Source organism: Heterodontus francisci, chromosome 11, assembly GCF_036365525.1.
Source record: "Heterodontus francisci isolate sHetFra1 chromosome 11, sHetFra1.hap1, whole genome shotgun sequence".
Lineage (NCBI taxonomy): Eukaryota > Metazoa > Chordata > Chondrichthyes > Heterodontiformes > Heterodontidae > Heterodontus > Heterodontus francisci.
The window spans coordinates 86760335-86781729 of NC_090381.1; the positions used below are offsets into that span (position 1 = coordinate 86760335).

General features: G+C 42.2%; 1 protein-coding gene across 3 annotated transcripts in view; it reads right to left on the reverse strand.

Annotated features, from left to right (window-relative positions):
* The window catches only part of LOC137375355 (transferrin receptor protein 1-like), a 68656-nt gene that overhangs the window by 40376 nt on the left and 6885 nt on the right, over window positions 1-21395 (reverse strand). For all 3 annotated transcript variants that reach the window (XM_068042403.1, XM_068042405.1, XM_068042404.1), the window contains exons 2-7: window positions 19045-19106; window positions 15629-15842; window positions 9201-9396; window positions 8402-8545; window positions 3124-3235; window positions 1398-1520 (exon numbers count right to left, since the gene is read on the reverse strand). In XM_068042403.1, the coding sequence (XP_067898504.1) occupies window positions 1398-1520; window positions 3124-3235; window positions 8402-8545; window positions 9201-9396; window positions 15629-15842; window positions 19045-19077 (822 nt within the window). In that variant the 5' untranslated portion in view covers window positions 19078-19106. The remainder of the gene's footprint in view (window positions 1-1397; window positions 1521-3123; window positions 3236-8401; window positions 8546-9200; window positions 9397-15628; window positions 15843-19044; window positions 19107-21395) is intronic.

Below are 21395 nucleotides of genomic sequence, written 5' to 3' on the forward strand. Positions count from 1 at the left end.
ACTGTGTAAGCGCTTCTAATTTAACCCTTGGAGTCCAGGTATCATTCTGGTAAACCTACACTGCACTCCCTCCAAGGCCAATATAAATCAGTCCGAAGGCATGGGTTCCCAGAACTGCTCACTTTACTCATGGTGTGGTCTAACCAGGGCTTCACACAGCTGAAGCATGACTTTTACCCTTCATCACAGTCATATACAGCACTGGAGACCATTCAGCCTACCAAGTCCATGCTAGCTCTCCATGGAGCTACTCTGTCAGTCCCACTACCCCGCTCGATCCCTGTAGCCCTGCAAGTCTATTTCTCCTTGAAGTTATTGATTGTCTTCATTTCCACCACCCTTGTGGACAGCAAGCTCTAGATTACCACCCGCTGTGCAGAAAAGTACTTCCTCATATTCCCTCTGTATCTCTTGTGCAAAACCTTCAATGTGTTCCCCAGTCCTTGTTCCATCAGTTAATGGGAACAGTTGTTCCTTGTCTAACTTATCTAAGCCTGTCATAAATTTTGTACACATATTAAATCTCCCCTCAATCTCCTTTGTTCCAAGGAGAACAAACCCAGTTTTTCCAACCTAACCTTGCAACTAAAATCCCCCATCCCTGGAACCATTCTGGTAAATTTCCTCTGCATTCTCTCAAGGACCCTCACATCCTTTCTAAAGTGTGGTGACCAGAAATGGACGCAATACTCCAGCTGGGGCCTAACCAGTTTTAAAGGTTCAGCATAACTTCCCTGCTTTTGTACTCAATGCCTCTATTTATGAAGCCCAAGATCCCATATGCTGTGCTAATCACTCTCTCAATATGTCCTGCTACCTTCAAAGATTGATACACATGCACCCCAAGGCCCCTCTGTTCCTGCACACTCTTTAGAACTGCACCATAAGTATAGATTGCTTTTCTCTATTCCTTCTGTCAAAATACATCACTGCACACTTGTCTGTACTATATTCCATCTGCCACCTGTCTGCCCATTCTGCTAGCCTATGTCCTGTATTCTATTCATCTTGATTTAAAGACCAGCATTCTATTTGCCTTTTTGGAATATTTTCTCTACCTTTTCATTACATTTGTGATCCATGAACCTGGAATCCCAAGTCTCTATGAACCTTCGCTGCTTCTAGCTTTTCACCATTTAGAAATAGTCTGTTCTACCCTTTTCAAGCCCAACGTGGACGACTTCACACTAAAATTCACTTGCCATAGTTTTGCTCACTTCATCTATCAATATTCCTCAATACACCGCTTATGCTGTCACCTATCTTCGGGTCATCAGCAAACTTGGAAATGCAGCTTTCTAGCCCATCAGCTAAGTCATTAATAAATATGGTGACTGTAACAATAGCTAAAAGAAAACATAACTGTGTTTAATTGAATATTCTACAGAATAATGTACCTTTTCAGCAAAATTGATCTTTCCTGCACGAACAATGACAACACTGCCAAAGACCATCACATTGCTGCTGCTCAAAAGATCAAAATCTTCTTCAGTTCCATAGTTGGCATATACTAGTTTGCCCTGAAATAGATCACAAAAATTAATTAATTGAGGCATTAATGGGTCAGTACTACTATACCCACCCTTGAACTTATGATTCTCTTAATGTTGGCAGAACTTTCAGGGAGATTAGCAAGGAAGAATGCCTCATGCCACTGATTTAAGATATCAGTAGTGGGGACTAACTGGATTGCTCGTTGAAAAAGCAGAGACAGACACAATGAGAATAGCCTCTTTTTAGTGCTGTATTATTCTCTGATCTATTTTAGAATTAGTAAAAATTTCAGCAAATATGAAAAGTGAAATCATTTGAAAATAGGAGCGGAGATGCCTATTCAAAACATTGGCTAAAGCCAACTAAGTGGGTCTGGGATTAAAACCAGTATGGCTAGATGTGCAAAATTTAAAACACAAATACAAAAGGGGAAAAAAGAGAAATCCCAGAGGAAATTTTTAAAATCAGTTATTTATTGAAACCAATTGAAAATCAGCAGATGAAACTATGAGGGCAGTGTCAAAACCATTATTGGTCAGTGGAACCATTAATAGAATTCCCTTTACAATGGCACCTGCTGGTGCGACAGGAAACATTAGGATGTGGACATACCAAGATTGAAATTCCGACTGGAAACACCTATTTAAAATTTTCAATGCAGTGTGGAATCTACATAAAAAATTTAGTGAAATATAAATATTTCACAGAGCAGCCTTTAGAATTCCATCTTCTGGACAAGGTATTACATAGTTTTGTAAGTTACAAATTCAATACATTGTCTCCTCCACCAACCCTAAATAAACAACTAATTTAAGAAGCCAGAAGTGCACAGAATATCGATCCATTTCAGTAGCTAGAAAATCTCTCCTATTCTGTGTGTAATCATTAAGTGACTTAAAAAAAATTCTACATAAAAACCTTTGGATAATGATTGGAAACTTAGATATTAAGCACAGGGGAGAGATAAGCAGAGACATTCATTAATTCGGAGTTGCAACATGGCACACAACTGACATACTACAGTCTCACAAACAGCAATGAAATATAAAATGGCCAGATAATGTTCGATGGGGTTGGTTGACCAGAACTCCCTTGTTCTTTTAAAAAGGAAGACAGACCACCCATTTAATGCCCTATTCGAAAGGCAACACCTCCAACAGCGCAGCACTCCCTATGGTGTCAGATCATGCAGTCAAGTCTTTGAGTGGAGCTGAAGACTCAAATCTTATTTTGGGGACTTCAGGCAGAGGCAGAGGTGGATCATCATGACCACTATTCCCTTAACATACAAAAGTCAAAAATTCCTATAGAATGCTAAATACAGTACATGTGTGGATACAAAAAGCAACATTGGTAGTGCTCCAAATATATTTCAACCAGCTCAGGACCCCCGTGCAAAATGGAAAATTTTAACTGGTACAGCAAGTATGCATATATTACCTTTAGAAAGGATCTGAATTTTCAACCATGTGCATAATATCCCACTACAAGATTTTAAAGGAAATATTACTTTCAAGTTGGCTAGTCGACATGACAAGAAGTAATAACCTAGAGTAATCTGCAAATTTACTGCAATACATTGAGGCAAACCACATAAAAAAAAACACTTCAAAAAAGTTTGACCCTTACCGTGAAGTTACCAGTTGCACTGTATGGGCAGTAAACCTTTGAATTTCTCTTTTCTAACTTTATCTCCTCAGAGTTTGCACCTCCAACAATCCAGACTCTATTTGGAGATTTGCTAGATGAAAACAACAGCCAACATTAACTTGTGTTTTAGAGTACATTGGTGTAGTGGTGTGTTCAAATCTCTTAGCAACTTAGGAAACTGAATTCAAAAGGCACGATTTTGTGGGCTGGCACCAAAAACAAAACTCCAGGAACTTACCCCTCATACCCAATGCAGGGGGAAAAAAACATTTCCCCGAGGCAAAGGCATGGATGAGGATTTCAGCAGCAGATGGGCAAAGGTAGGACAGTGTTGGGTGATTCTACAGGAGGAAATAGGCAGTCTTAATGATGGCATAAATGTGGTCTGAAGTTCATCTCGGGGTCAAATATGGCACGGAGACTGAACAATCTGGGTTCAGCCTCCAGGAGCGGCCAGGGAGGGGGATGAATTCAGTAGTGGGGAGTGAACAGAATGGCTTGTCCTTCCATATTTAAATTAGCGGCAATTTCTGCTCATTCAATACTGAATGTCAGACCAGCAGTCTGACAAGTGCAGTGAAGGAGTCGAGAGAGAGGTGGGGGTGGTGGGAAAAAGTGGAGCATTATCAGTGTACTTGCAGAAATTGACGCTATGTTGTTGTAGGATATTGCCAAGGGGCTTCAAATAGGAGAAATACAAGGGGGTCAAGGATAGATCCTTGGGGACACCAGAGATAATGGTGTGGGAGAGGGAAGAGAAGCCATTGGCAAGTAATACTCTAGCTACGATTAGATAGATAAGAATGACAGTGGAGAGGCACTGGAGGACGATGGTATTGTCAACTATGTCAAAGGCTGTAGACAGGGAAAGGAGGGATACAATCCATCATATTACAATCATATTAAAAGTCACAAATGACATCCTATAAAAGCAGCCATATTCGTACTGTGGCAGGGGCGAAAATTTGATGAATGGAGCTCCAGGGAAGGATTGGGGAGGTGACAAACCAGAAGAAATGAAACAGCCAGTTGAATATGTAAAAATTAAACCATAGACAACTGTTGGTGTGCACCCAAATTAAATTTAAAGCAATCTGAATAAAAACAAGTCTGTCAGCAGATAGAGGACAAGGACCTTCCCTAAAGAAAACTGCCACTGTTTGGGGCATAGTCATTTGCAATAGCACAAAATAATTAACAAACGTACTTCCAAAGTCTCCCAGATCATGAAACAAATCTATATGGCACTTGAATCTACCGCACCAATGCCCGGGCCAGACTAAGATTATCCCTGGATGTTTGCAGTGCTGGTAGGCAACATTAATAAAAAGAAAAAAAAAACACTAAAAAAAACAGTAGTTACACATGCACAAAATGGCATAGATAACTCGATAGTAAAGAGCAAAAGCTGATAAGAATGCAAAACGAGGAGCAGGCTGCTAAGAAAAGGCCTGTAAAAGTGAAGGCTGGTGAACATACAGAAGATGCAATGAATAACTGAATTGATGAGCAAGAAATATATAAAAGCAAAATACTGCAGATGCTGGAAATCAAAAAAACAAAGTGCTGGAACAACCCAGCAGATCTGGTAGCATCTGTGCAGATGGAGGTAGAGTTAATGTTTCATGTCAGTGACCCTTCATCAGTTCTGGTGATCATCTTTCAAAATTCTATAGATTCTGGAGCATTTCCTGCAGATTGGAAGGTCACAAATGTCACCCCATTATTTAAGAAGGAAAGAAGTGAGAAAACAGGGAATTACAGACCCGTTAGCCTTACATCAGTCATTGAGAAAATGCTAGAATCTATTCTAAAAGAATGTGATAAGTGGACACTTGGATAATAATGATCTGATTGGGCATAGTCAACATGGATTTATGAATGGAAAATCATGTTTGATGAACCTGTTGGAGGCTTTTTTTGAGGATGTTGCGAACAGAATTGATAAGGGGAGTCTGTGGACATGGCATACTTGGATTTTCAGAAGGTTTTTCATAGTCTCCCACAGGAGGTTGGTTAGCAAAATTAAAGCACATGGAATAAGAGGTAATTAAGAATTGGTTAACAGGCAGAAAGCAAAGTATAGGATTAAACGGGTCATTCGTGCATTGGCAGGCTGTGACTAGGGAGGTACTGCAAGGATCAGTGCTTGGACCCCAGCTGTTCACAATATACATCAATGATTTGGATGTGGAGACCAAATGTAATATTTCCAAGTTCGCAGATGACACAAAACTAGGTGGGAATGTGTTTTTTTTAAATTCAATCATGGGAAGTGGGCGTCACTGGCTATGCCAGCATTTACTGCCCATCCCTAATTGCACTTGAGAAGGTGGTGGTGAGCTGCCTTCTTGAACCGCTGCAGTCCATGCTGTTAGGAAGGGAGTTCCAGGATTTTGACCCAGCGACAGTGAAAGAATGGCGATATAGTTCCAAGTCAGGATGGTGTGGGACTTGGACGGGAACTTGGAGGTGGTGATGTTCCCATGCATCTGCTGCTCGTCCTTCGAGGTTGTAGAGGTCGCGGGTTTGGAAGGTGCTGTCTAAGGAGCCTTGGTGCGTTGCTGCAGTGCATCTTGTAGATGGTACACACTGCTGCCACTGTGCGTCGGTGGTGGAGGGAGTGAATGTTTGTGGATGGTGTGCCAATCAAACGGGCTGCTTTGTCCTGGATGGTGTCAAGCTTCTTGAGTGTTGTTGGAGCTGCACCCATCCAGGCAGTGGAGAGTATTCCATCACACTCTTGACTTGTGCCTTGTAGATAGTGGACAGGCTTTAGGGGGTCAGGTGGTGAGTTACTCGCCTCAGGATTCCTAGCCTCTGACCTGCTCTTGTAGCCACGGTATTTATATGGCTACTCCAGTTCAGTTTCTGGTCAATGGTAGCCCCTTGGATGTTGATAGTGGGGGATTCAGCAATGGTAATGGCATTGAATGTCAAGGGGAGATGGTCAGATTCTCTCTTGTTGGAGATGGTCATTGCCTGGCACTTGTGTGGCGCAAATGTTACTTGCCACTTATCAGACCATGCCTGGATATTGTCCAGGTCTTGCTGCATTTCTACACGGACTGCTTCAGTATTTGAGGAGTTGCGAATGATGCTGAACATTGCGCAACCATCAGCGAACATTTCCACTTCTGACCTTATGATTGAAGGAATGTCATTGATGAAGCAGCTGAAGATGGTTGGTGTGTTGTGAGGAAGATGCAAAGCAGCTTCAAGATTTGGACAGACAATGAGTGGGCAAGAACGTAGCAGATGGAATATAGTGTGGAAAAATGAGGTTATCCACTTTGATGCTGTAAATGGATGGATACCTAGTCTAGAGTATAGCCTTTCCAGATGTCAGTTATGTCATGCAGATCTCCACCTGCCAAGAATGAAGCATATTAATTTCACCACATGAACATTGATTTTAAACTGCTGCTGGAGAGAAGAAATGACTTGTTTGAAGATCACTAGACACTTGGCTGGAAGAACATTTGCATACCAAGAGACAGTGCTTGGAGAGACAAAATAATTGCTCACTGATGCAATTAACAGAGATTGGTCTGGGCAATGGTGATCCACATCTGGTCAGTAAGAGACCACCCCCTACCCGAGAGCTTTGAAATCCACAAAGGCAGGACTGGTTAAACTAGCTGGTCACATGGCTGACTGGCTGATCCAGGCTTCTGAATGAGACAAAGACCAGTTTGGATTGAGAAGGCAGTTTGCAACTGAAGCTGGAAAAAGAAAGCCTCTCTTCTGGCTGTCTCTCTCTCACTTTCTCCCAAGCCACTGGACCCATGGAAGGCACGTAAATATCAAAAGAGAACAGACTCAGGAATTGAAACAAGCTGAAGCATGAACTGGGCCCCAATGAACAGCAGGACTTACTGGAAACCAAAGTCTCCACATTGAACTCATATAATCCCGATATGGTCTCAAACATTCCCCCTTTATTCTTTTCTACTTTTTCTGTCTCTATCTGCATGTGTTTATCTGGTCGTGTCGCATATTCGTAGTCATTAACCAAATTAGAGTTTAAGATGAATACACTTCCACTTTTCTTGTTTAAAATCTAAGAAAACCTATCTGATTTCTTTGCCTTACAATCGGAAAGATGTGAACAAGGATTCACTGAGGGGGAGCTAAAAAAAAAACACTTTCTAAAATTCAACCCTGTTACGGTTAAACCAGGCAAAAGGTTGAGGGGGAACCCCTCGACCCCTTCTCACCTGGTCATAACAGTTATAAGTACTGAGTAAAAGACGATGATGAGCCTCAAATAGCAAATCAAACAATATACCAACATTACACACTTGATTTTGCCATTGATCACTTGCTAAATAAACAAGTGGTCAACAGCAAACAAAGTCATACCTTCAAAAGTCAACCTAGAATCAAAACATATTAGCTCACTGCCATACTCTTTCAGCCCTTGTACAAGAACAAAGAATTTTTCCAACCAATTTGTCTCTGACGCACCATCTCCAAAACATTAAGTTCTCTTGCCCTCAGTTGCGGAGTAACTTGCTATCCATTTTTCACTTCTCTTTCAGAATTTCAGTTCCAACTATATGCATAAAGTTTTTTCTGAAATGGGGGAAACTGAAGAACATTTCCACCGTCAAAGCGCTGTTCTCTTAACTCTTCACCTTCTAGGAACTGTTCTGTGCGCATCATAAACCTCCCAGCTGCCACTGCCAAAAAATCCAAGTGCTTGGTTTCCTTTTCTCTGAAAACTCCAAAGTTTAAGTGTACACACACACACAAAAAAAATGCAGCCTAGAAAATGAATGCAATATTTGTTAGGTATTAAACAGTTAACCTCTTGGAAGTAAATGCAAATGCTGACTCCAGTCTTGACTAACTTAATAGGCCTACCTTGTAACAAACTGTTGTGCTTCAGACACAGCAGCATCTGTAAAACCTACACACTAATATAGCAACAAATGAATTTGAAACACAGATCTGTATGTCCAAGAGATATTTTCCCACGAGAAGCATAGATGGAAAAGGCGACTTTTTCATAAGTCAAACCCCCACTCAAGTTTGAAATAGTACTGACTACTTCACATTTGAATGCAAGAATTAAAATTTGCTGTAAACGAAGCATTCTGTCTATCAAGCTATGCTGTTGAAGGTGAATATTGTACAATTCTTGCTGAAAGTATATCACAATAATTTTGCATGTTATTCAAGTTCATAATTAACATGCATCATGTCACTTACGCAATAAACTCAGTTTCTCTGCATTTTCCACAGCACTAACCTGTTAACCTGCAGCGTTACATAGTGAGTGTCAAACCAGACATTGAGCTTGCCCAATTTCTTCAAAAGCTCTTGACGGATGTACCGAGTGATAGTCAGATCGCCATCAGATCCAGTTTCACGATTCCTGGTCTCAGAAACTTTGCTGACAAGACAAGTGAGAGATTTGATCAGTAGCAGCTGCCATTATGGACAACCTACATTTATACAGTACCTCGAATGTAAAAGGCAAGTCCAAAGTTAGAAATGAAGCAGTGGTTGGTAAGGAAAAATGAATCGAGTGTGACTGTTCTTGAGGAGGGGGTGGAGGTGATGAACAGTTTTTTTTTAAAAAAAAGAGGGTGGCTGTGTCTAAGGAAAGGGAACCATTTGTCATTGCAGCTGAACCGATTCACAATGCTGAAGATTACGAAGAGGGCTTGACAACAAATGAGGGAGGGAAACCTGAAGATAAAGGGGAGCTGGTCATCAGAATTCAGAGATAATAAATATGAAAGCAAAAAAATATTGTGGGTGTTAGAAATCTGAAATAAAAACAAAAAATGCTGCAAATACCTCAGCAGGTGAGACAGTATTTGTGGTAAGAGAAAACAGATGAGATTTCACATCCATGACCTTTCATCAAAATATCAGAACCCTTGCCTTTATTGAATTTACTGCTGCTCATTTGTGGTGACTGTGCAGCACTCGTTCACATTATGTAAATTGTGGATGGCTAGATACTCTACCCAGACAGACTTAAGTGCGTTTAATGCTCCTGTATCAAAATACCTTACAGTGCACAATCACGGCCTGCTTACCGAATGTGAGACACCAGATCTGAAGAGCCCAGTCTATCCTGTAGCATTTTCTTAAGATCAGAGAAATAAAGTGATGAAATTGGTGCCTCACTTTCAGCACCATCATCATCCATGTAACTTGCGTCATTTTGTTCTGGCAAAGAAGGAGACTTGCTTGGTGTTTGACCACGAAATGCCAGGTAACCAATTATAAACCCTGAAGGCCAAAAGGAATGATAAATATGCAGTTAATGTTCTAACACCCAGAACAGTTCACCAATAAATGCGCTTTGAACTACATATTAGATAGAATGCATTAACATTGCCAGAATGTCAGTTTAAAACGTTGAATCCTACACAAAGCTTTAAAAATTCACAAGTCAACTGTTACACTGACAATTCAGTGCTCAGTGTTACAAGAGGTTTTTTTTTTAAATTTGAAAGCTAAGAATTTGGGGTGTTTTTAAAACTGAGAAAAAAAAAGGATTTTTCTATTAACATTGAAGGCTGAAACTTGGTGTTTGAACGGAGTGGAGTATTTCCAAGCAGCTCAACAGGAAGTGACAGGAAGATTTATGACTGTCACATGACATGATTGCAGGTTTTAGTTTTACTTTGCATTGTGAGAGAAGTGTGGGCTGGACTAGCAGCATGCAGCGAGACCTGGCTGGAACCTTTTTGGCACACCAGAGAAAAGACCTACTCTATGTAAAAAACGACTTGCCTCTCTTGGGAAAAGAAATCCTACATTTGAGGTGGTGCCTGTCGTCTGCCCGGAGAGGGGTAAAAACCGCGAGAGAGCAAGAAAAGACCCAGGAAGAGAGGAGTTGCTACGCTGTGTGGAGGAAGATTGCTTTGCAGAGAGGAAGCACTGCATTTTAAAAAAGGTAGCAGATTCCTATTGCCTCCAGTCTCTGAAGAATCCCTGCCTCAAGAGTGATTCCTGTTGCCTCGTGTGTTTTGGGAGATCCTGAAATCTCAAGAAAGCTTCTATTGCTAATCTGCTACTTCAAACTCCAAGCAGACCTGTTGCTACACCCTTTGCTGAAAGATTAGTGTGACGCCTGCTGCAGTCAAATTGCCGAGAACACCTACCCACCACAGACTGTTCATCAATCTCACTTGGAGAGACTTCGAATGGCCTCCAACTATTCGATTCTGGGACACCTCACCAACCCGGAAATATCCTATCAGACCCAATTATTTTACTATTCCTAAGAAACAGCTGTAAACCCAAAAAGCCTTTTCCCCGGTTAACCCATTTTTGAATGTATGTGTGCGCGCAGAAGGGAAAGGAAAAATAAGTTATAAAAATCTTCCCATAAACAATGAGATAAATCTATCTACATGACCTAGTTTATGAATACATGGTTAATTTTATTGTTGCTTAAAAGAAACCTGGTTTGGTGTGTTTTTTTCTGGTAGACTAAGTGTTTAATTTAGCTATTTTCCAGTAGGTGGGAAACTTTACTAAATATGTTTTGACCTGTAGAGTAGTGGGACTGAATTACCTGTGCATTACCTTGGTCGTAACAATGGCATTACAATGAATATACGGAGGAGGTGGTGGCGTAGTGGCAATATCACTACAATAGTAACCCAGAGCCCCAGGCTAATGCTCTGGGGACATGGATTTGAATCCCACTACGGCAGATGGTGGAATTTGAATTCAATTAATAAATCCAGAATTAAAAAGCAAGTCTAGTGGTGATCATGAAACCAGTCAATTGTTGCAAAAACCCATCTGGTTCACTAATGTCCTTTAGGGAAGGAAATCCACTGTCTTTACCTGGTCTGGCCTACATGTGACTCCAGACCCACAGGAATATGGTTGACTTTTAAATGCCCTCTGAAGTGGCCTAGCAAGATATTCAGACGCATCAAACTGCTGGTGAAGTTTAAGAAAAGAAAACTGAAAATGGACAAACCACCTAGCATCAACCTAGGCACCAGAAACGACCAACGTCAAGCCCAGCCCTGTCGACCCTGCAAAGTTCTCCTTACTAACATCCGGGGGGCTTGGGCCAAAATTGGGAGAGCTGACCCACAGGCTAGTCAAGCAATAGCCTGACAGTCATACTCATAGAATCGTACCTTGCAGACAATGTCCTTGACACCACCATCACAATCCCTGGGTATGTATCAGTGGTATATAGTAATGAGGGAGTTGCCTGGGAGTCCACAACATTGACTCTGGACCCATAAAGTCTCATTGCATCAAGTCAAACATGGGCAAGGAAACCTCCTGCTGATTACCACCTACCACCACTCCTCGGTGGATGAATCACTGCTTCTTCATGTTGAACACCAACTGGAACAAGAACGGAGGGCAGCAACGTACACTGGATGAGGGACTTCAATGTCCATCATCAAGAGTGGCTCGGTAGCACGACTACTGACTGAGCTAGTCGATTCCTAAAGCTGCTAGACTGGGTCTGAGGCAAATGGTGAATGAAAAACCTACTTGACCTCGTCCTCATCTTACCTGTTGCAGATGTGTCTGTCCACGACAGTATTGGTGGAGTGATCACTGCACAGTTCTAGTGGAGACGAAGTCCCATCTTCACACTGAGGGTACCCACCATTGTGTTGTGTGGCACTACTGTGCAAAATGGGATAAATTTCGAACAGATCTAGCAACTCAAAACTGGGCATCCATGAGGCACTGTGGGCCATCAGCAGCAGAACTGTATTCAACCACAATCTGTATAGCCTGGCATATCTCCCACTCTACCATTATTAAGCCGGGGGACAAACCCTGGTTCAATGAAGAGTGCAGGAGGGCATGCCAGGAGCAGCACCAGGCATACCTCAAAATGAAGAGTCAGCCTGGTGAAGCTACAACACAGGACTACTTGCATGCCAAACTGTGGAAGAAGCATGCGACGGACAGTGCTAAGTGATCCCAGAATCAACGGATCAGATCTAAGCTCTGCAGTCCTGCCACGTCCAATTGTGAATGGTGGTGGACAATTAAACAACTGACAGGAGGAGGAGACTCCACAAACATACACATCCTCAATTATGGGGAGCCCAGCACATCAGTGCAAAAGATAAGGCTGAAGCATTTGCATCCATCTTCAGTCAGAAGTGCTGAGTGGATGATCCATCTCAGCCGCTTCCTGAGGTCCCCAGCATCTCAGATGCCAGTCTTCAGCCAATTTGATTCACTCCACGTAATATCAAGAAAATGACTGAAGGCTTGATGCTGCAAAGACTATGGGCCCCGATAGCATTCCAGCAACAGTACTGAAGACTTGTGCTCCAGAACTAGTCGCGCCCCGAGCTAAGCTGCTCCAGTACAACTACAACACTGGCATCTACCCGGCAATGTGGAAAATTGCCCAGGTATGTCTTGTACACAAAAAGCAGGACAAATCCCACCTGGCCAATTACTGCCCCATCAGTCTACTCCTGATCATCAGCAAAGTGATGGAGGGGATTGTTGACAATGCTATGAAGCAACACTTGCTCAGCAATAACCTGCTCTCCGATGCTCAGTTTGGGTTCTGCCAGGGCCACTCAGCTCCTGACCTCATTACAGCCTTTGTCCATGTTTGGACAAAAAAAAAAAGCGATGAACCCCAGAGGCGAGGTGAAAGTGATTGCCCTTGACATCAAGGCAACATTTGACAGAGTATGGCATCAAAGAGCCCCAGAAAAACTGGAGACAATGGGAATCAGGGGAAAACACTCTGCTGGTTGGAGTCATACCTAGCACAAAGGAAGATTGTTGTGGTTGTTGGAGGTCAATCATCTCAGCTCCAGGGCATCACTGCAAGAGTTCCTCAGGGTGGTGTCCTAGGCCCAACCATCTTCAGTTGCTTCATCAATGACCTTCCTTCCATCATAAAAGGTCAGAACGAGGATGTTCGCTGATGATTGCACAATATTCAGTACCATTCACGACTCCTCAAATACTGAAGCAGCCCATGTTTACATGCAGCAAGACCTGGACAGTATCTAGGCTTGGGCTGATAAGTCGCAAGTAACATTCGCACCACACAATTTCCAGGCAATGACCATCTCCAACGAGAGAGAATCTAACCATCTCCCCTTGACATTCAATGGCATTATTATTGCTGAATCCCCCACCAACATCCTAGGGGTCACCATTGGCCAGAAACTGAACTGGACCAGTCAGATAAATACCATGGCTACAAGAACAGGTCAGAGGCTGGGAATTCTGCAGCGAGTAACTCACCTCCCATTTCCCAGTGCCTGTCCACCATCTACAAGGCACAAGTCAGGAGTGTGATGGAATACTTTCCGCCTGCCTGGATGGGCACAGCTCCAACACTCTAAGCTCAACACAATCCAGGACAAAGCAGCCCATTTGATTGGCACCCCACCCGCCACCTTCAACATTCACTCCCTCCACAATTGACGTGCAGTGTGTACCATATACAAGATGCACTGCAGCAACTCGCCAAGGCTCCTTCAACAGCATCTTCCAAACCTGCAACCTCTACCACCTAGGACACCACCTGCAGGTTCCCCTCCAAGCCACACACCATCCTGACTTGGAACCATATTGCCATTCCTTCACTGTCGCTGGGTCAAAATCCTGGAACACCCTTCCTAACAGCACAGTGGGTGTACCTACACCCCAAGGACTGCAGCAGTTCAAGAAGGCAGCTCAACACCACCTTCAAGGGCAATTAGGGATGGGCAAATGCTGGCATAGCTAGCAACACCCACATCCCCTGAACAAGTAAAAAAACCCATACATTTGCAGCACAGCAGAGCATTCTATCCATCGTCTATGCCAGCTTTATGCTTGAGAAATCCAAAACTAATCCCATTACCTTGCTCTACCACAAACATGTCCTTGTTTTTCATTAAAAGGATGCAATCACCTCTCTCAACCACTTCCTTTGGCAAAGCATTGTATGTTTCAACAATCTCCTACAAAAAACAAAAATTCTAACCATTCTCCTTGCTCAGTGACTACTTTAAATGAATGACTTCCCAGAACTACCATCCTCCCCATCACCAGAAAAGCCCCCAGTTCTGGCCAAACCAAAGCTCATCTCAGTTACATTTAATATCACATCTTCCTGGTTGTAACACTCCAATTTTGAGCTAAATGCCGGTACATTCATTATTACATACTTGTTTTTATAAGTTAACCTCTTTAGTTTTCAATTTTTTGATATTCATTGCCTATTCGACAACTGAATTTACTTTCTCTACATCAACTCCCTATTTCAATTAAGGTTTCTGCTCAAGTTCTAACAGATTTATTAATCCCCCTTCTCTCACTAGTCTTAACCCGAGACTATTCTCTCCCAATTAGTTGAAAAATCAACCCTCCCACTTTCCTTTTTACCCTCTGCAAGGACATCAAGTTGCATTTCAGGCAAATGCCTTTACGCAAGGCCTTCCCTTGCTTCAGAATTCACTCCACTTCCTCAAAAAAGTGAGCCCTTCCACCCTGCACCAACTCCATAGCCTTGAGCTTCCTAACCTCCCTTTCCTTAACTAGTGTCTGGCACAGGAAACAATCTGAACATTACTATCCTTCAGGTCTTGTTTTTCCATCTACTGCTTAACTTAAGCTCCCCAGCAAGACCTCAAACACACTTCGACCCTCGTTTCTCCCCTTCCAAAAAGATTTTCCACCTATCCGGTTATGTCCTTCATCCAAGCAACCCCCCCCCCACCCCCAAAAAAAGCAACACCAATTGATGCAAAAAAGCTATATAGAATTCCCACTACCAAGAGGAGAAAGAGAAATCTGGCATTTCATTCCAAATCAATGCCATTGGCTCAGTTTCAGTGCATAGCTCGGAGATGTGATGGGCTGAATTATGTTGCGAATTCTGATTCTAGGTCAGAGATAGAAAGGGGTTCAAAAGGTACACTGATGAGAGTTGTTCCAAAAACTGTATCAAGCTTCTACCACCACCGGGGAAAAGGGAAGAGTACAGACGCAAGTATCAACAAGTTTCACCTTGTGAAGTGGTCGCATGACAAGCTCGCATTAGGAATTGCGTTATCACGCCAAAGGCTCTGGGATAAGGTCATAGCTTGAAATTTAACAAGCTCTTGCAGAGATCAGACAGACGCCATTATTTCTTTTTCTAAATTACAAAAAAATTACCCAGCAGTGCCCCAGAAAACCACCAGAGTTGAACTTTAAGCTTAGCAGCTACAGTTGCTTCAATACAGTTTAATTGGACCATTAAGTATCCAGGAAAAAAAGCTTAGTGCAATACAAAACATATGTATATAACATTTGCCATCAATTCTATTGTTGCTGTCAGGAAATCACCAATTACAAACTTCAATGCGGGTAGAAAAGTAGACTTCTGACCTAACATTAACACAGTATTACCCAAGCACAACTGCTTCCCTGCCCCCACACCAGATTTTTGTGATGGACGGAAATAAGGAGGAAAATTGTATCATGGTAGTTAAGTCACATAGGAAAGGATCATTCTTACCTATTAGAACAAGCATTAGAGCAGCCATCAAATAGCACAGCAGCTTATAGTTATTCTGAGGTTTCTCCATACGAGTATCCATGCCATCTACCATTACGTCTCCCATCTCATCATCATTCTCGTTCTCTGCTAGTTTCATCTCCACTCTGCTGCCATCCCCATCAGTTCGACGGGTTAGACTGAAACGTGTATACGATCTTGGCTCACCTCCAAACTGAAGGAAATGTCACTTGTAATAATGGTTTGTAAATAACTAATACTCTCAACAATGAGAGATTTTAAAACATATTCGCATACATAAAATTCACAAATGCAAGCAGATTTTAAACAATTGGCTAGATCAACTGAAAGTAAAAAGAAAAATTGGTCAACTAAGGTAACAACCCAGGTTCAACAAGAACATTCAAATGCGACATCCTCCAACTTCACCAGAATCTCCATTCATTTATGAACAAGGTCCTGGCCATCCATGAACTTATTGTGGATGATTGCATCAATATCATAGGCTGGATGGAAACCTGGCAGAGGGGTGATGACACTTTTCTCCTTAATGAAGGCCCCCCCCACCCCCGTTCAGCTATATATTCCACCAATTTTCCCCATCAAGATAGTCATGATGGCAGTACGGTGCTGATCACCAGATCACACTATGGCTTAACCCCCTATTCCTTGGGCACATTCGCCTCCTTTGATGAAAAATAAAAGGGGGCAAAGGATAGATCCTTGGGGGTGGGGGAACACCAGAACTAACAGTGGGGCGGCGCAGTGGTTAGCACCGCAGCCTCTCAGCTCCAGCGACCCAAGTTCAATTCTGGGTACTGCCTGTGTGGAGTTTGCAAGTTCTCCCTGTGTCTGCGTGGGTTCCCTCCGGGTGTTCCGGTTTCCTCCCACATGCCAAAGACTTGCAGGTTGATAGGTAAATTGGCCATTATAAAATTGCCCCTAGTATAGGTAGGTGGTAGGGAAATATAGGGACAGGTGGGGATGTGGTAGGAATATGGAATTAGTGTAGGATTAGTATAAATGGGTGGTTGATGGTCAGCACAGACTCGGTGGGCCTGTTTCAGTGCTGTATCTCTAAATAAACAGTGTGGAAGCAGGAAGTGAAGCCATTGCATTCAAAAATCCTCATTCTCTACCGCCCTCTCAAGTACGATAAAGTTTTCTCAGACATCTTCAATGCTTTCCTCCCTCAGCCTCTCCACCAAATGACCTCATAGGTCAATGACTTCAAACTCCATCTCAACTCTGCCCAGAGTTCACTGCCCTCTTATCCTCCCTAAATCTCTCCCATGTGAACTCCCCACCCATATTCACAGCCACTCCCCATGATCTTGCCATCCCCATCATATCAATCACAGAAAAGGCACCTCTGATCACTTTCTTGTATCACTCTCCACTCACATCCCATTTCCATGCCCAAACCCTACCTCCTTTTGCATTCACCATGAAAAAAAAACTATCCTCCAATTCACTTACAATTACATTTTCAAAATCTCAATTATCTAGCCTTTGGCTCTCCGTTCGCCACAACATTACTGCAGCTCCTGATTTGCACAACCACTTCCTCTCCAAAGTCCTTAAACTCCTCGTCACCTCACAAATTCATGCCCATCTTTGAATCCCTCCAATCAGGCTTCTGCCCCACCACAGCAGCAAAACAGCTCTCAAAATCACAAGTTACATTCTTATTATTACATGACTGTGACAAAGGCAAACTTTGTCTCGTCCTTCTCGACATGCCTACAGCTTTTGACATGGTTGACTACTCCATCCTCCTCCAACGCCTCTCCAGTCATCCAGCTGGATAGAACTGCTCTAACCGGATTCCATTCTTACCTATTTAATTGCAGCCAGTGTATCACTTGCAATGTCTTCTCTTCCAGTTCCCGCAGTTACCTCTGGTATCACCCAAGGATCAACCCATTGCCCCCTATTTTTCATTTATATGCTGCCCCTTAGCGACATTTAAAATTGCAGCGTTAGTTTTTACACATTGCTGACGACACCCAGCTCTAACTTACCACCGGCTCTTTAGACTTCTCCACTGTTGCTAAAATTATCAGACTGCTCATCCATCTCTGGATGGGCAGAAACTTCCTCCAATTAAATATTGGAAAGACTGAGAGCCATTCTTTTCAGTCACTGCTCCAAACTCTTCCCTGGTTACTGACTCCATCCCTCTCACTGGCAATAGTCTGAGACTAAACCAGTCGATTGCAACCTTGGCCTCATTTGACCCAGAGATGAGCTTCCAACCACATATTTGTAACATCATGAGGACCACCTATTTCCACCTCAGTAACACTGAGGGACTTGCCACTGTCTGTTCATTTGCTGACAAAACCCTCATTCATGCCTTTGTTACCTCTAGACTTGACTATTCCAACACACTCCTCACTGGTCTCCCACATGCTATCCTCCATAAACTTGATGTCATCCAAAACAATGCTGCCCCTGTCTTAACTTGCACCAGGTCCAATCACCCCTGTGCTTATTGACCTACATTGGCATCTGATCAAGCAACATACTGAATTTAAAATTCTCATCTTGCTTTTAAATCCCTCCATGACCTCACTCCTCTAGCCCCACAACCCTCCAGGATATGTGCTTTCATCCAATTTCAGCCTCTTGAGCATCCCAGATTTTAATCACGCCACCATTGGCCTAGGATCTCTGCTCTGAAATTCCCTCCTTAAAACATACTTCTTTGACGTTTTTGGTCATCGGACCCAATATCGGCTTATGTGGCCCAATGTCATATTTTGTTTTATACCATTCCTGTGAAGTGCCTTGGGATGTTTTATTACATTAAAGGTGCTATATAAATACAAGTCATTATTCTGACTAACAACCCACCATCATCTCCATGAGCTCAAATTAAGTTACATATGACATGCATAAAAGCTTTGCAATACAGTCCAATTCACAACATGGAATACCACCTACCTTTCAAACAAAAAAAACCTCCTCATTAAAGGCCTGCTCAGGTCAGGAAAAAGAACCTGATCGAACCACAGTGGACCCAAGCCCCTCCAATTTTGCCCCACGCCCGACCCGACCATCCCTTTACTTAACTTCCAACTCGGAACCTCCAGGAAGCTGCAGCGTGTGTGTGATGACGTCATAGAGATGTCACTCGCTCACTGCACAGACTCAGTTTCTCTGCTTCATGTCCCAGACTCCCAGTTCAGGCAAGTTTAATTTTAATACTTACCAGCAGAGCACTTACCATGTGCGTCTGTCCCGACCCAGACCCGGGTCCGGAAGAGGGGCCCGACCCGACCTGTCATCGGGTTGCAGGCCCTTATTCCTCAATAGTAGCTGCCTGAATCAAACTGCACTACTCCCTGGACACTGAAATATAATCCCAACTGTGCAATTATGCAACAACAGGACATTAAAAAGAATCTTACCAAATTAGAAATTATCGATCTAGCACGATCCATTGTGAGGTTATGTGATGAAATTTAGATACCTGATAAAAGAAAAAAAGGTTACTAGATCAGCAGCAAGTGTCAGCGACAACATTCCATGAAGTTCCATGTTCTCCATTTATTATTTTACTTGAGCCATTTAGATAACTTCTTGCTGTAAGGTGCAAGGCTACAGACTAGACGCTGGAAGGTGGGATTAGATTGGGCAGCTAGTTTTTCTTTTGTTTGGCCGGCGCAGGCATGATGGGCTGAATGGCCTCCTTCTGTGCCATAATTTTTCTATGGTTTCAAAGAGGTTTTTCCTTTCCGCCACAGTAAATAACAAGTCAAATATCTAAATCAAAGTTAGAATGGAGCTGAAAGGGTCGAAAAGTCATTTAAGGTTTTCTTCCAAAAGGGTTTCATAGATGGTCTCCAGTTTCTAAATGCAAGAAAATCCTCAGATGGTCCAAATGTATTGCAATGCCAGCAGCATCTTCAAAGGCTTCAAGTAAGTTTTACGTTATGCCACATTTGGGGGCAGGGGAAGAAAAGAGCAAAAGGAAAAAGAAATTTCCCCAGACCAAAAATCAGCCCTCAAGCATCACAAGAGGCACTCAAGCCCTGTTGAAGTGCTGATGAATGTGAGATTTTAGTAGGGGCAAGTAAACCAATTATGCTGCCAACAGGCAATAGGGTGTCTTGGCACGCCAAGACTAGTTCAGTGAGATTCCTCTCCAAGAAAATGCTAAATGCTCACAGTTCTCACCTAGTTGCCCACAGGATCCAATTACTTTTTGGAGTATCTGGATGTGTTGGCATATAAAAAGATTATTTTCAACTTACTCTTCAAATTGAGAGTTTAATATTCTGCCACTAAACCTACTATACAATTAATTATTCTAGTGCAATATAATTATAGCACAAGAGGCTGCCTAGTCAAAGAAAGAGAGTGAACCTTCATGCTGAATCTATTATATTGCTGACTCACCATGAACACCACAGTCAAGTAGCTCAGTATTTACCATACCAAATGATCCTGCTTAATCCCATGATGCCTTGGTTATGCACAATATAGTATACTGCATGCACAGAAGCTTTAAAGTGAAAGGTTCAGTCAAATATTGTGACATAAGTACTGCAATCTAGAATGCCTTAACTTGAGGAAAAGTTGAAAAAATATATCTTGAAGCGGATATATTGACTAATAATTTTCATACCACTCATTAATGTCACTCTTTCTAAGATTTAGTTTATTCCGTACAGAAAAACCTTTTATTGCTGGCCATGATTATTAAGGCAACATTCATAACAGATATCAGAAGCTGTGATAAGGTTAGGAAGCAGGGAGCAAGAGTAACGAGTTAGTCAACACTAAAATTAAAAGTAAATGAATTTTTGTTTCTGGATGGTATGCAGATTTTGAAATGGTTTAGTCCCCAGTGACCCATTATCAAAACTCTTGCATGGCCATCAAATAACCCTGTCCACGAAGGCAATACTGTGTTTCTTTACTGTTCCAAACTGTCCTTGACATTAAGCCAAGTAAAACGAAACAGTAATTCTGCATTCACAAAGCCCGATTCTTCAACCTTCAAATAGGATGAGATAATTCCAGCATCAGTTTTTCAATAATTTGGCTATAAAATTAGAGGTTTGAAAATGTTTTGCTCAATACTGTAGTCATTAGAGAAGGGAAGTTGTCAAGCGTAAAAAGATCATGAGATCCTAGATATTAACAATAGGAACATAGCAAACAAAAAAGGGGGAAAAGAGTACTGTGATACAAAAGTAAAGAGAGAAAATGCCAGACTTACACAAATTATTGCATTGTAACAGTTATATAACCAATGTCCAGTTCAGGCTACCTTATTTTCAAAAGATTTAGAAGATTATGCCACAGAGTGGAGGCTTTAGTTATGAGGAGAGACTAAAGAAACTGCAAGTCTTTCATTAGTACAAAGAAATTACAGGGAATCAAATAAACTAAAAGCAGAAAGATTATTTCCATTGGTCAGTGAATCAGTAAATAAAAGAATGAATTCAAGATCATACCCAAAACAAAAAAGATTAGAAGAATGTTGCTATGTAGACTGTTACTACTAGGACATCAAATTCCCTAACAGGCACACTGGTGAAAGAATTATCTATAAGTGTTTAAAAGGCAAGTAGATAAACATTTGCGAAAGAAAAATTTTTAAAAAGAGGAAAGGGGAGCAGAGCAGTAGTTGCAGCACTTCTGAAAGCCAGTACAAAATGACAGGGATGTTTGGCCTCCTCCTATGCTGTAAAATTCTATAAATTTCTACATGTGCAAAATTTTCAACAAGGATCCAGTTTGCATTTTTTGA